At 38.4% G+C, this 15,166-nt stretch overlaps 1 protein-coding gene across 3 annotated transcripts in view; it reads right to left on the reverse strand.

Annotated features, from left to right (window-relative positions):
• The window catches only part of SLC9A7 (solute carrier family 9 member A7), a 181,981-nt gene that overhangs the window by 75,708 nt on the left and 91,107 nt on the right, over positions 1-15,166 (reverse strand). For all 3 annotated transcript variants that reach the window (XM_028522566.2, XM_028522564.2, XM_036016617.1), the window contains exons 4-5: positions 6,748-6,824; positions 4,678-4,790 (exon numbers count right to left, since the gene is read on the reverse strand). In XM_028522566.2, the coding sequence (XP_028378367.1) occupies positions 4,678-4,790; positions 6,748-6,824 (190 nt within the window). The remainder of the gene's footprint in view (positions 1-4,677; positions 4,791-6,747; positions 6,825-15,166) is intronic.

Raw genomic sequence — 15,166 nt, forward strand, 5'->3', positions numbered from 1 at the left:
CGGTTTGGACCAAAAGGAAGTAATAAACGTTCAAGCAGAACAGATTGAAGCAAAAATTCAAAAAAATGAGGAGAGGCTTAGGACCCTCTGGGAAAACTTTAAACATTCCAACATCTGAATCATAGGGGTGCCAGAAGGAGAAGAGGAAGAGCAAGAAATTGAAAACTTATTTGAAAACACAGTGAAGGAAAACTTCCCTAATCTGGCAAAGGAAATAGACTTCCAGGAAGTCCAGGAAGCTCACAGTCCCAAAGGAGTTGGACCCAAAGAAGCTCACACCAAGGCATTACATTACCCAAGATGAAAGATAAGGAGAGAATCTTAAAAGCATCAGGAGAAAAGGAGACACTTACCTACAAAGGAGTTCCCATAAGACTAGCAGCTGATTTCTTAAAAGAAACCTTTCAGGCAAGAAGGGGCTGGAAAGAAGTATTCCAAGTCATGAAAGGCAAGGACCTACATCCAAGATTACTCTAATGATAGCAAAGATATCATTTAGAATGGGAGGGCAGATAAAGTACTTCCCAGACAAGGTGACGTTAAAGGAATTCATCATCACCAAGCCCTTATTATATGAACTGTTAAAGGAACTTATCCAAGAAAAAGAAGAAGATCAAAAGTAAGAACTGTAAAATGACAACAAACTCACAACTATCAACAACTCAACCTAAAAAAAATAAAAAGAAACTAAGCAAACAACTAGAACAGTAACAGAATCACAGAAATGGAGATCACATGGAGGGTTATCAGTGGGGAGGGGGAGGGGAGAGAATGGGGGAAAAGATTCAGGGAATAAGGATAATTGGTAGGTACAAAATAGACAGGGGGAGGTTAATACTAGTATGGGAAATAAAGAAACCAAAGAACTTATATGTATGACCCATGGATATGAACTAAGGTGGGGGAATGATGGTGGGTGGGGTGTTACAAGGCAGAAGGGAATAAAGGGAAGAAAAATAAGGGACAACTATAATAATCAATAAAATATATTTTAAAAATAAAAGAAGAAAAACCATGCTGGGGTTATGTGATTACCTGTTATTTATTTTTAAAAATACTAGGAAAACAGAGAAATCTATGCCTGTGTCAGATGCTATGTTCAATGCTTGACATGTGTTATTTCATTTAATCTTCATAATAGTCCTAGAAAATAGGTACCATTATTCCTACTTCATAATTGAGTAAACTGACACCAGCTCAGTGACTAGCAAGGCTCAAATGAAAACCTTTGCCTGCAACTAACTCCATATTCCACAGTCTTTTCACAAAGCAGGGTGCTTTAACCAACCAAGTCTTCAATATCAACTAACTTAGGGCATTTGGAGTAAATTAGGGGATTCAAAAGGTCAATGATATGGGTGCCACTGAGATTTTTTTGTATTACATAACTGTCTGGAGTGGTGCTATTCACATGTGGCCACTTAAATTTAAATTACTTAACATAAAATAAAATTTAAAATTGTTATTCAGTTGCACTATCCCACATTTGAAAAATCCACATGTGACTATTGGCTACCATAATGGACTGGGAAGGTTACAGAACATTTCTAGCATCACACAAAGGTTTATGGGATATCTCTGATCTAGAGGATCCCCAAGAGGTATGGTGAAGTTGTAGGGAATCTTATTATCTTTAAGATCATTACTGTCCAAAGATGAAGGAATAGGTGGACGCACCGTACCTCCTCACACAACCAAGAATAGAACAACAATAATTTACAGACATAATATCACTCAGAACTGACAGAGGATTTATCTGAATGGAAGTCAGACAGCCAAGAAGTTGAAGTAGACCCGTACATCCAGACTGGTAGGGGACGACGAGCCGGGCGGGCGCGGGGCTGAAGCGGGTCGGCGTCATGCGGAGGTCGGGGAAAATTTGGCACAAAATCAGCACGACAGCCATCTGGGGCACAAGAACACAGCAGTGATCCCTGAATATGCAAGCTGCGGCTGGGGGACCCAGTGAGGCAGCAATTGTGGACCAGGGCAGAGCTCGCAGCCCAGGATCCCAAAGAAGTGTCTGGGCTCAGGAGAATGGAACTACCGCCATTGTTCCCTCCCGTCCCCGCTCCCGCCCCTGCCCCCACATATAACGTCACAATCTAGCAACTGGGGTGCCCAGCCCCAGTGAACACCTAAGGCTCCGCCCCCCACCATAACAAGAGCGACCAGACCGAAAAAAAAAAAATAAGGAGAGACAGGGAAAGACATAAGACATGTTTCCAGCAGAACAGATCAGTCCCCCAGGACTCATCCTTTTGAGCGACCAAGAAATAGCCAATCTATCAGATGCACAGTTCAAAACACTGGTGATCAGAAAGCTCATGGGAATTGATTGACTTTGGGCGCAATTTAGATGAAAGGATGCAGGTTACCATAAAAGAGATACAGGAAGATATACGGAGGAGAGCCAATAGTGAAAGGAAGGAATCTGAGTCTCAAAACAATACAGTGGACCAGAAGGAAGACAGAGTCAACCAAACAGAAAAGCATGATGAAATAAGAATTCAAAAAAATGAGGAAAAGCTTAAGAGCATCCAGGACACCTTTAAACGTTCCAACATCTGAATTATAGGGGTACCAGAAGGGGAGGAGCAACAAGTGGAAAAGTTATTTGAACAAATAATAAAGGAGAACTTCCCCAATCTGGCAAAGGGAACAGTCTTCCAAGAAATCCAAGAAGCTCAGAGAGCCCCAAAGAAGTTGGACCCAAGAAGAAACACACCAAGGCACATCATAATTACATTAGCCAAGGTAAAAACGAAGGAGAGAATCCTAGAAGCAGCAAGGGATAAGGGGACAGTAACCTACAAAGGAGTTCCCATCAGACTGTCAGCTGATTTCTCAAAAGGGACCTTACAGGCAAGAAGGGGCTGGAAAGAAATATTCCAAGTCATGAAAGACAAGGACCTACATCCCAGATTGCTCTATCCAGCAAAGCTCTCATTTAGAATGGAAGGGAAGATAAAGTGCTTTTCAGATAAGGTCAAGTTAAAGGAGTTCATCATCACCAAGCCCTTATTTTAGGAAATGCTAAAGGGACTTATCTAAGAAAAGAAGATAAAGAAAAGACATGTATAGTAAAAGGACAGCAAACTCACAATTATTAACAACCACACCTAAAGCAAAACCAAAAGAAACTAAGTAAACAACTAGAACAGGAACAGAACCACAGAAATGGAGGGCACAAGGAGGGTTAGCAGCAGGGGGGTGGGAGGAGGAGAGAGGGGGAAAAGGTATAGAGAATAAGTAGCATAGAATGTAGGTTGAAAATAGATAGGGGGAGGGCAAGAATAGTATGGGAAATGTAGAAGCTAAAGAACTCACAAGTATGACACATGGACATGAACTAAAGGGGGGGAACGGGGGTGGGAGAGGGGGTACAGGGTGGAGGGGAGAGAAGGGGGAAATGGGACAACTGTAATAGCATAATCAATAAAATATATTTTTAAAAATCAATCAACAAATAAAAAATTATAAGCAAGAAAAAAAAAAGATCATTACTGTCCAGGATGTTAAAGGACACTGTAGACCTTTCTATCTCCACTATTAAGACAGGATCAGATTTTTCTCTGTAAACTCTTTTCCTAAGGTGTACCCTCAATAGATGACATTAGAGGAAGGAATAGCTGTAGCTACTTCACACAAACTTTTTAAATTATGGGTTCCAACTTGGAGAAGAGAGATTTTTGTTTTGTTTTGCTTGTTTGCTTTTGAACTGTAGGGGAGGAAAGACATATAATAAGAATTGGTTTAAATTTTAAGAATTGGTTCAACTAACACTTGAAAAATATAAGGTAAGAAATTTATGTTTAAGAACCGCATCATAATGTGCAGTCATGTAGAAACACTGAAGAAAAGGAGTCTACAAATTAAATTATACTCACTACAAGTACCAGTGTGCACTTCCACTAAGATAAAGTATTATTTATACCAAATGGTATGTTTCATGAAAGAAGTCAAAAGCACAACACTGAAAAATAAGACAGTCTATGTGTAAAAATTATGAACAAATTAGACATTCTCAAATGAAAGACAAAAAGAAAATATAGGTGGGAACAACCCAAGTGTCCACTGGTAGATGGAAGGATAAACAGAAATACAGTATCTACATATAATGGAATATTAGGCTTAAAATGGAAGGAAATTTTGACACATGCTATAACATGGATGAACCTTCAGGATATTATATGAAGTGAAATAAGCCCATCACAAAAAGACATATACTATATTCTTGATTCTACTTATATGAGGTATCTAGAATAGTAAAACTCAGATACAGAAAATAGAACAGTGGTTGCTAGGGGCAGGGAGAAGAGGATATGGGGGTTGTTTAATGGGTACAGAGTTTCAGTTTTGCAAAATGAGAAACTTCTGGGGGTTGGTTTAACAACAATATGAATATACTTAACACTACTGAACTGTACACTTAAAAGTGGTTAAAATGGTAAATTTTGTTATGTGTTTTGCCACAGCTAATAATAATAATAGGGAAATGAATGCATAATTTTCTTAGAAAAGCCATCTAAGTCTATTAGACTTACTGGTCTCTTCCTCTACCATTCCATGTTAATCCTACATTCTCTCTAATGCAACAAAAGTTCATGATTGCTCTGAAATTTTTAAGATTTAAATAATGAAATATCATCATGATAGTGCAAAATATACAAATACCTGGGTCAGTGGCAGAGATAATTGCTCCAAAAAAGAGACAATCTGTGTAGTAAAATTTATCTGTGAGCTGTCCCACCATCTTCATGAGCTTCACCACACCATACATGAGATTTCTATAAGGAGGGAAGATAAACTATGTCAGAAGAGAAAAAAAATAAAAGAAAACTCTCCTAACTGAGTAAACTAGCAAATGTGCAAGCAGAGTAGTACTAGAATACTGTACTTCAAGACAGAGTCATGAAAGCATCAGGTAGATGCTGTGGTTGAACACTTACCAGGAACATGTGCAATAAGACTTTGGCATCAAGTAATAGTTTGCAATTAATGTAACTTGCTGAAACCTCTGAATATTCCATTTTTTATAGTTGTGCTTACTTGTAACTATAAAGAATGGTCCTCAATTAGCAATAAAGATATCTTAAGCAGCTGGGTAATAGAAAAGAAAGAAAGAGAAGGAACCCTGCATAATGTATAACAGATTTCTATAACACCCACAGGATTCTAAGAAAGTATGTTTAAAGTCATGGACATGAGTGAACTGGATGAAGTTGGGGAGGAAAACAAATGGGTTAGCCACAAAGTTCAAGTGAGCAACATTTCCTGCCAAGAGTTATTTGAAAAAAGGGAAAAGGCAAAATTCTCTAAACATCCAATTAAAAATTAGTGTACTCATCAACATATCTGGCTTCTTCTTCTTTGCATGGATTTGACAGGCCAGCAGCCATCCTCCTTATGCTATGCAGAGTATGATGTGGTACAAGAGGGATCATGAAGTTTAATATTTGAACTTCATCTGGAGCACATTTCCTCAACTAACAAATTGGGAGGAGTGAGGGGTGTTAAAAGACCTAGTGACTTTTACTAAGGTTACTGTTACTAAGGTTGTATGTGTGTATATGTGCATGTGTGTGTATGTCTGTGTGTGTACTGGCAGTAACTCCAGGGGTTAAGGGAATAAAAATAACCACAAAATAGACTCTTTGCACCCTAAAGTCAATCCCCTGATAGTAACATTCTTGATAGTCAGAACAATGTCTTGCACACCTTTATATCCTGGGTGCCTAGAACAAGTAGACTGACTAAGATAGGAGCTCAAGAACTATTTGCAGAATTTAATCCTTTTGAGAATAAATAACTGTAGGTTAATGCTTGTTTACTGTGTGCCAGACACTGTTCCAGGCACCTGAGAAGTTCTATTTCAATTTATAGTAACCCCATGATACAGATTTGATTTGCCCTTTGTTGCTTATTTCATCTACCTTTTAAATATTTTCTAAAAGCACACCTTCCTCTTCATTTCCTTCTACCACAAACTTAGACATGGTTACCAGACTTCTTTCTGGCAGCTTTTCCCCCACCTTGCTTCCATTATCACCAATGTTTGTTTTCTGAGCACTTCCTTACTTTTTGGCATTTTAAGGTTCTCCATTCTCATCTTGTATATATGCTGCCCCAGCCCTAGAATCAGTCACACATGCAAAGGGACATGATTCTTTTTATTGGATAATGATATTAGAAACCAAGGCCTGGGGACCAGGTATAATTTTATTTCATTTTAATTAATATTAATTTAATTTAAATAACCACAAATGGCTAATTGCTACCACACTGGACAATGTAGCTATAGATATTACCTGCTGTTACCATAAATACTTGACTCTGGTGATTGCCAGGGGGTAGGGGGTGGGGAAATGGGGAACCATTGCTCAGAGAGTACAACTTCCAGTAATAAGATTAACAAGTTTTTGAGACCTATAGCATGGTGATTATAGCTAATAATGCTATGTCATATTCTTGAAATTTGATGAGAGTAGGTCTCAGATGTTCTCACCACAAAAAAAGAAATAGTAACTATGTGACACAATGGAGGTGTTAGCTAAGCTATGGTGGAAATCATTTTGCAATTTATAAATGTATCAAATCAATACAGTGTACATCTTAAACTTACACAATGTTATGTGTCAATTATATCTCAATAAAGCTGGGGAAATACTATACTCTGTGGACCCATGTGGATCTCATCTCTTTGGAAAATGTGTTAATTAAGTTATATGATAAAGATTCCCTTACCCGATAATGAAGCAGGAAACGGCAGTCCCCAAAAAGGCATAGGCCAGAATAGACCCAAGATTTCTGAAAAAGTGTCTCTGAATTTAAAAAAAAGCAAGAATCACATTGTGATTTTTGAGTGAGCATTAGAAACACATTAAAAGTCTCTAAAAAGTAAAACTACTTACTGCTTCTATGATATCAAGTCATAACTGAAGTTACTCCTGAATAATGCTATTTAGCCTTAAACATCATGTTTTTAAAATGTCCTTTGTCTTACCAATCACTGAGGAAGCAAGCAAGGGCTCAGTAAATTTCAGGCAAAACTACTGCAGCTACTTTTATTAAATTAAGTGTTTGTGTTTGTGTGCACGCATGCACATGTGTAAATACAGCAATCATTTCCATAGATTGAACCCAGAACATTTTACTCTAGTGATTCAGCTCGTCAATTCCAGTTCTGGTGGAACCTTAGAAGATCATTAGAGATATAAGTTTCAAACTAATAAAATATAAAAATGCTATCTAAGGAAACTTCTGCTTAATTTAGTTTCAGAAAACAGAATGTTCTAAGTATCTGCTCATGGCATCTATGGTGTCTCCTGATATTCATCTGGATTAATCTTCAGATCCTGGGAAATATAGATGAGAAGAAATGGGAAACAACTAGTTCCACTTAAGATGGGCATTTTTTAAGTATCTATATGTATATAAGTATGTAAATTCATATACTTACACCGATACAAGATGTAGTAATTATTCAGAAAGAGGTGGCAAAACTGTAATCCTCTAAATGCCTCTGTACATTTATTGGCTACCTTAAAATGCACACACACAAATATACACACATGCACGGATTTACTTCTCATAAATCATTGTGCTGGTGGGATATTCTGATGGGGGAAAATCCCTGTTCTTGGGATTCTGAGCCATGGTTCTTACTCCTCAAGGCATTAGCTGTCCAATTTTCATTGGACAATCAGAACTATTTACCAAAAACAAACCAGCAAAATCCCCCAAGCATCCTAATTAAACAGGGGCCAGGAAAACTTTATCTTAAAATTTAAAAAGGCAGGAGAGCCCTAGCATGCCAGCTGAGCAACATCAGGGACACACAAAGCACAAGAAGAACTCAGCCTGGAGCGAGTAGCCACCATGAAGTATGACCAGACAAAGGACTGTGGGTGTCTTCTGGCCTGCATTCCAGACAGAGGATCTGAGTAGTTTCTTTTGTCTTTCCCCAATGTTTGCCTCTCTCTGAGGCTGAAGAAGGTATCAAGGAATGCCTGCTGTCTCTAAGCCACCTGCTCAGAAGAGAAGCCTTCAAGGGCTTGCTACATCACAGTCACCAAAGGAGGGTGCTGCTTGTATATATTATGGACTCACTATGTTTGCCTCTTAAACCAGTCATTTTTTAAGCTAATGCATGTTATACACCAATGTTTTGAAAAAATTAGATTTCAAAAAAAATCAACAACTATGATCTTGTTTCCTCTAAAAGCCCCATGAAGGGCTTAAATCAGGGAGGGCTTGGAGTGCACCAAGGATGAAACATGAGACCAATGAAACTTATGGGAAGTATTCAGGAACATATGCTTTCCCTTGCCACTCAGCTTTCTTTTGGATAACTATTCATATGGTTACTTTGAATGTATTAAGTAAATTCATATTAAATATATTAGTCAAAGCCAAAATTAGGAGTGTGAATCTGCCACCAAAATACATTTATAATATATTCTAAAACCACATATACACATAATTGGGAATCCCCATTTATATCTGCTGATATAAACTGAAATTTTATTATACCTGGAAAAGGTATAACACGCCTCTTATTTATGTATTATTACACTAGTATTTAACTGTGTATTCCGTGGTTTACAAAAGTACAGTTGTTCCTTAAACAATTTAGACATTAGGAGCACCCACCTACCCATTAAAAATCCACATATAATTTTTTACTCCCCCAAAACGTAACTACTAATAGCCTACTGTTGACCAGCCTTACTGACAACATAAACAGTCAATTAACATATTTTGTATGTCGTATGCATTATATACTATATTCTTACAATAAAGTAAGCTATAGAAAATAAAATGTTATTAAGAAAATCATAAGGAAGAGAAATACATTTACAATATTTACTGAAAAAAAAATCCACATATTAAGTGGGCACATGCAGTTCAAACCTGTGTTGTTCAACAGTCAACTGTAAAGTGTACTTTCACATATATTAGCCCTTCCGGTTCTCACAACAACCCCATCAGAAAGGTGTTATTCAAACCATTTATATAAAAGACATCTAGGCTCAAGGGTTCATGTGATGAGAGCTGCCTGAAGTCATACAGAAGTCAAACTGAAGCACCAAAACTGGGAAGCAGGTACTCTGACTTCAGGGTACTGCATTCTCACCACATAAGCTACCCTTCTCAATTCCCACCACATCATTTTAGGGAAGAAAAGCAGATGTCTACTGGAATCTTATATCTTTTGTCTTCTTCTTTGGCCATGACAGTACATACAGTCAGGTGCAGTTTAAATGGCCATGACTGGTTCAGAGTGTCCCCTGCTTTAGCCTCTCCTTTATAGAATGGAACAAAGAGACAAAAGGAAATGACATACCTTGGTACAGCCTTCAAGAATATAAGCCTAAGACAGATCAGTGCAAAAAAGTTTGCTTACCATGAAAACACACCTGACCTACCAATTCCTACCATTCTAAGCCTTATATTCCTACTCCTTGGGAAACCTCATCTGCCACTGACAAATTTTAATGTGTATGTGTGTGTGTGTGTGTTTTCATTCATAAGCATTGATTTGGTTTTATATGAAAGCAACTTTGACCATGGTTATTATACATTAAGATTGGTTATTTAAAATATCGAGTTATTCATGACACAATTTGATCTTTTTATGAAAATAAAATTTATTTATTTATTATTTTTCTTTTTTATTGTTGTTCAAGTACAATTGTCTCCATTTTCACCTCATCATGCCCCACCACCCACCCCCTCCACCTCTCACCCTCAAACTCACCCCCTTCGGCTTTGTCCATGTGTCCTTCATACACGTTCCTTGATGTCCTTTCCCCTATTATCCCTCTCCCTCTTCCTCTCTGGTTACTGTCAGATTGTTCTTTATTTCAATGTCTCTGGTTGTATTTTGCTTGCTTGTTTGTTTTGTTGATTAGGTTCCACTTATAGGTGAGATGATATGGTATTTCTCTTTCACCTCCTGGGCTTACTTCACTTAGCATAATGCCCTCCAGTTCCATCCATGCTGTCTCGAAGGGTAGGAGCTCCTTATTTCTTTGTGCTATGTAGTATTCCACTGTGTAAATGTACCATTGATTTTTATTTTTATTAAATATATTTTATTGATTATGTAATCATGGTACATTTTCCCAATTTTTCCCTTTGTCACCCTCAACCTGGTACCCCATATTTCCTCCAGCAATCCCCCCTTAGTTCATGTCTATGAGTTATGAGTATAAGTTCTTTGGCTTCTTCATTTCCTATACTGTTCTTAACATCCCCCTGTCTATCCTATAACTACTAATTTGTACATTTTAATCCCTGTACCTTTTCCCCTATTCTCTCCCTTCCCCCTCCCAGCTGATAACCCTCCAAATGATCTCCATATCTATGATTCTGTTTCTGTTCTGCTGTTTGCTTAGTTTAAGATTCAATTGTTGATGGTTGTGAATTTATTGCTATTTTAATGTTCATCATTTTGATCTTCTTTTAGGGCAAGGGATATAAAAGAAAGAATAAATAAATGGGACTAAATCAAATTTAGAAAGTTTCTGTGCAGCTAAAGAAAACAGCAACAAAATGAAAAGGAAACCAACTGTATGAGAAAATATATTTGCAAATGATACCTTGGACAAGGGTTTGATCTCCAAAATATATAAAGAACACACACAACTCCACACCAGGAAGACAAACAATCCAATCAGAAAATGGGCAAAGGACCTGAACAGACACTTCTCTAAGGAGGACATACTAGAGCCCAAAGACAAATGAAAGGATGCTCAACATCATTATCCATCAGAGAGATGCACATGAAAACCACAAGGAGATACCACTTCACACTGGTCAGAATGGCCATCATCATTGAATCAATAAACAAGTGCTGGTGAGGATGTGGGGAAAAGGGAACCCTTGGTGCACCTTTGGTGAGAATGCAGACTGGTGTAGCCACTGTGGAAAACAGTATGGAATTTCCTTTGAAAAGTAAAAACGGAACTGCCTTTAGACCCAGTGATTCCACTGCTGGGATTATACCCTAAGAAGTCTAAAACACCAATTCAAAAAAACCTATGCACCCCAAATTGGTTCATAGCAGCGTTATTTACAATAGCCAAGTGTTGAAAACAGCCTAAGTGCCCATCAGTAAATGAGTGCATCAAAAAAACTGTGGTACATTTACACAATAGAATGCTACACAGCAGAAAGAAAGAACTTCTACCACAGCATGGCCGGAACTGGAGAGTATTGTGCTTCACCACAGCATGGGCAGAACTGGAGAATATTGTGCCAAGTGAAATAAGCCAGGAAGTGAAAGACAATACCATATGATCTCACCTATAAGAAGAACTTAATCAACAAGACAAACAAATAAGCAAAATAGAACCAGAGGCATAGCAATAAAGAATAAACTGACAGTGACTAGAGAGTGGGGGGAGAGGAGAAAGAAGGGGAAAGACCTAGTCAAGGAACATGTATAAAGGATCCATGGTAATGGACAACAGGGTGGGGATTGACTGTGGGAGCAGTGGGTGGGCAGGGCAGGGGAGGGCAATGGGAAAATTGGGACAATTCTAATAGAAAAACAATAAAAAATGAGAAAAATACCATTTAACATTTTATATAATAATAGCTTGGTGATGATGAATTCCTTTAGCTTTATCTTGTCTGGGAAGCACTTTATCTGCCCTTCCATTCTAAATGATAGCTTTGCTGGACAGAGTAGCCTAGTTGTAGGTCTTTGCCTTTCATCACCTTGAATATTTCTTGCTTATCTCTTCTAGACTGCAAAATTTCTTTTGAGAAATCACTGACAGTCTTATGGAAACTCCTTTGTAGGTCACTCTCTACTTTTCTCTTGCTGCTTGTAAGATTTTCTCTTTATCTTTAACCTTTGGCATTTTAATTATGATGTGTCTGGCTGTGGTCCTCTATGAGTCCATCCTGTTTGGGACTCTCTGTGCTTCCTGGACTTGTATGCCTTTTTCCTTCATTAAATTAGGGAAGGTTTTTTTTTTTCATTATTTTTTTCAAATAAGTTTTCAACTTCTTGCTCTTCCTCTTCTCCTTCTGGCACCCCTATGATTTGGATATTGGTACATTTAGAGATGACCCAAAAGCTCCTTAGCCTATCCTCTTTTTTTACATCCTTTTTTCTTCTTGCTGTTCTGATAGAATGCTTTTTCCTTCCTTATGTTTCAAATCATTGATTTGATTCTTGGCTTCGCCTCCTCCACTGTTGGTTCCCTGTAAAGTTTTCTGTATTTCATTTAGTGTAAACTTCATTTCTGCCTGGGTCTTTTTTATGCTGTTGAAGAACCTAGTGAGTTACTTGAACATCCTAATAACCAGTATTTTAAACTCTGCATCTGATAGATTGCTTATCTCCATTTTGTTTAGTTCTTTTCCTGGAGTTCTGTTCTTTCATTTGGGCCATATTTTTTGTCTCCTCATTTTGGCATCCTCCCTGTATTTGTTTCTATATATTAGGTAGAGCTGCTTTGAGTCCCTGTCTTAGTAGTTGTAGCCTATTGTGGAAAAGAGCACCTGTAAGTTGGATGGGGTAGAACACTAGGTAATCACCAGGGTAGAGCAACCTGTGTGACCTAAATTGATGGAATCTCAGATATGGTGTCATTGCTCTGTGGCTGTGTGTAGGGGAGAGCTCAGCAAAGTTACAATGGCCAGTGCCTGGCCTCTGGAGTTTTTTTCCTGGGAGGGTACTGTTCCCCAGCACATGCCTTGATACCAGACACTTAAGTTACTCCCTGTATGCTACTAGTGCCCTTCAAGCTGCTGTGCTGGTGTTGAAGCCAATAGGGGGTGAGTTTATATAAGTCATAAGTCTGTTGTGGGCTCTTTAAGAGGAGTCTCTTGAGAATCCCACAGTTTCTTCTGCTGCCCCAACGCCCACTGGTTTTTACAGCCAGAAGTCACAGGGACTTATCTTCCTGGAGGTGGTACCCTGGGCTGGGTGGTCTGGTGTGGAGCTGGGATCCCTCAGTCTTGAGATATCCCTCTCAATTTTTATCCATTACATGTGGGTGTGGGTCCACCTATTCTTTGTCTCCTCACCTCCCCACCTTTCTGTGCATCTCCATGTCTTTGCCCATCCTACCCATCTAAATGAATGTGGCTTCTTTAATTCCTTGGTTGTCGGACTTCCATACAGCTCAATTTTCTGATGATTTTGGGTGATATTTGTTTTGTAGTCTACTTGTAATATTTGCTGTGGTTGTGTGTGGAGGCAAGCCATGTTTACCTACGCCTCCATCTTGACCAGAAGTCCACCCATTTGATCTTAAGAGGAGTTCCCAAATTCTTCATTTAGATAAAGAATAACATTATTCATATCTATAAAATCATCTCTTATCTGTTATCTGTCAATAGACATAGATTCAGATGACTTTGGCAACTCAATGGATTAGTCAGAGAAAATAATTTTTTATATATAAAACATAAATCCAGAGGGAGTGTAGCAAAGATGAATACCCTTTGCTCTGGCATCAGACAAAGAGACTATAATCTTGTCTCAGTCATGCTATGTAACCTCATAGATGTCACTTAATAATTCTGAGTTTAGGTTGATTTTCAGTAAAATGCAAGCCACTCTCTACATGTCTGGAAAACAAAATGTATGTGGGGCTTGTGTGCAGAAATGCAGCCTCCTGATCCTCAAGCATCCATCATGCAGAAGGGACTTATGTTTCATTGCCCCTCCCCCAAAGGTGATACAGTAAGGAAGAGTCATTTGATCTCTGAAGGGGGAGACTGGCTTGACCCTGACTTGCAGTCTTGAACATCTTGTGCAAGGTGGAAAATTGTTCTTGCCATTCTAGTCTCCATTCTGTGAGCAAAAGAGACTGCCTTTAGTGGGTCCCGCAGTTTCTAGGATCTCTCAATTTCAGCCTCCATATCTGTGACTGTGACTGACCTGGAAGCTAAAAGGCATCTGTCTTCAATTCATGATGTGTAGCAAGGAGCCCCAAAACTAAGGGCTAAACTACATCATCCAACATGTGTTACCAGGGACTTTGGGTCATAAATGGACCATTCAATTGCCAGTTAGCTTCCTGTGTCTGTTTATCAATGAGTTGGAAACCTGAGGGAGAAGGGGCGGAAGCTAATCTATTACCTTCACATTCTTAATAGAGTTTGTGTCAGGTGGTCCATAAAGAATAACTGTATTTATGTTGGTTGGAAATAGTTTAAAAGCCTCTGACAACCGCAGAGTTGTTTTGACAAAAGAACCAGCCTCATAGGCAGGCATCCTCTCATAAAATGAGTTGGAAATGTTCCCTCCTCTACCTCTGAAACAGTTTGTATAAAACTAGTATTATTTCTTCCTTAATTGCTAGAAAAAAATCACCAGTGAAGCCATCTGGGTGTGTGGAAGGGTTTTAGATCATGACCTCAATTTCTTTAATTAATATAGGACTATTCAGGTTTTCCATTTCTTCAGTCAGTTTTGGTAATTTGTATCACTCAAGGAATTTGTCCATTTCACCTGTGTTGTCACATTTAATTATACAAAGTTGTTTGTAGTATTCCACTACTGTCCTTTTAATGTCTAAAGGGCCTGTAGTGATGTCCCACCTTTCATTCCTCATATAGGTAGTTTGTTTCTTTTTTTCTGGATTGATGTATCTAGAGGTTTATCAATTTAAAAGGCATACTCTAGTTCCTCAGGATGTTACTGAGTTTTACTGGCAGCGAAAATTTCCCTTCTCTAGGTTCACCAAAAAAGTTTCCTTTAGTCCCTATTTAGAAAGACAGCTGAAACAAGTTCCTCCCTTGAGGGAGGAAGGCCTTTTAGGAGGCTATATTTTCACAGAATACCTCCACAATGGGGGAGGAAGGGAGCCACTAACACTATTTGTAAAGGTATTCAGTATTTTAAATAATTAGGGGCTTAGGCCCCCACCTTGCTGCTAAGCACAATGATTCTCAATAATCAGGATGAATTTCTTTAAACTTTTTATTTTGGAGTAATTATAGATTCACAGAAGTTGCAAAGCTAGTACAGAGAGGTCCCGTGTACCTTTACCCAGTTTTCTCCCCTGGTTATCTCTGTAGTACAACATCAAAACCAGGAAAATGACATTGGTACAATGCACATGTGTAGTTCTATGTCCTTTTTTTGCATGTGTAGATTCATGTAAGCTCCACTACAATCAAGATATAGAAGAGT

Source organism: Phyllostomus discolor, chromosome X (genome assembly GCF_004126475.2).
Source record: "Phyllostomus discolor isolate MPI-MPIP mPhyDis1 chromosome X, mPhyDis1.pri.v3, whole genome shotgun sequence".
In the NCBI taxonomy this organism is placed as follows: Eukaryota; Metazoa; Chordata; class Mammalia; order Chiroptera; family Phyllostomidae; genus Phyllostomus; species Phyllostomus discolor.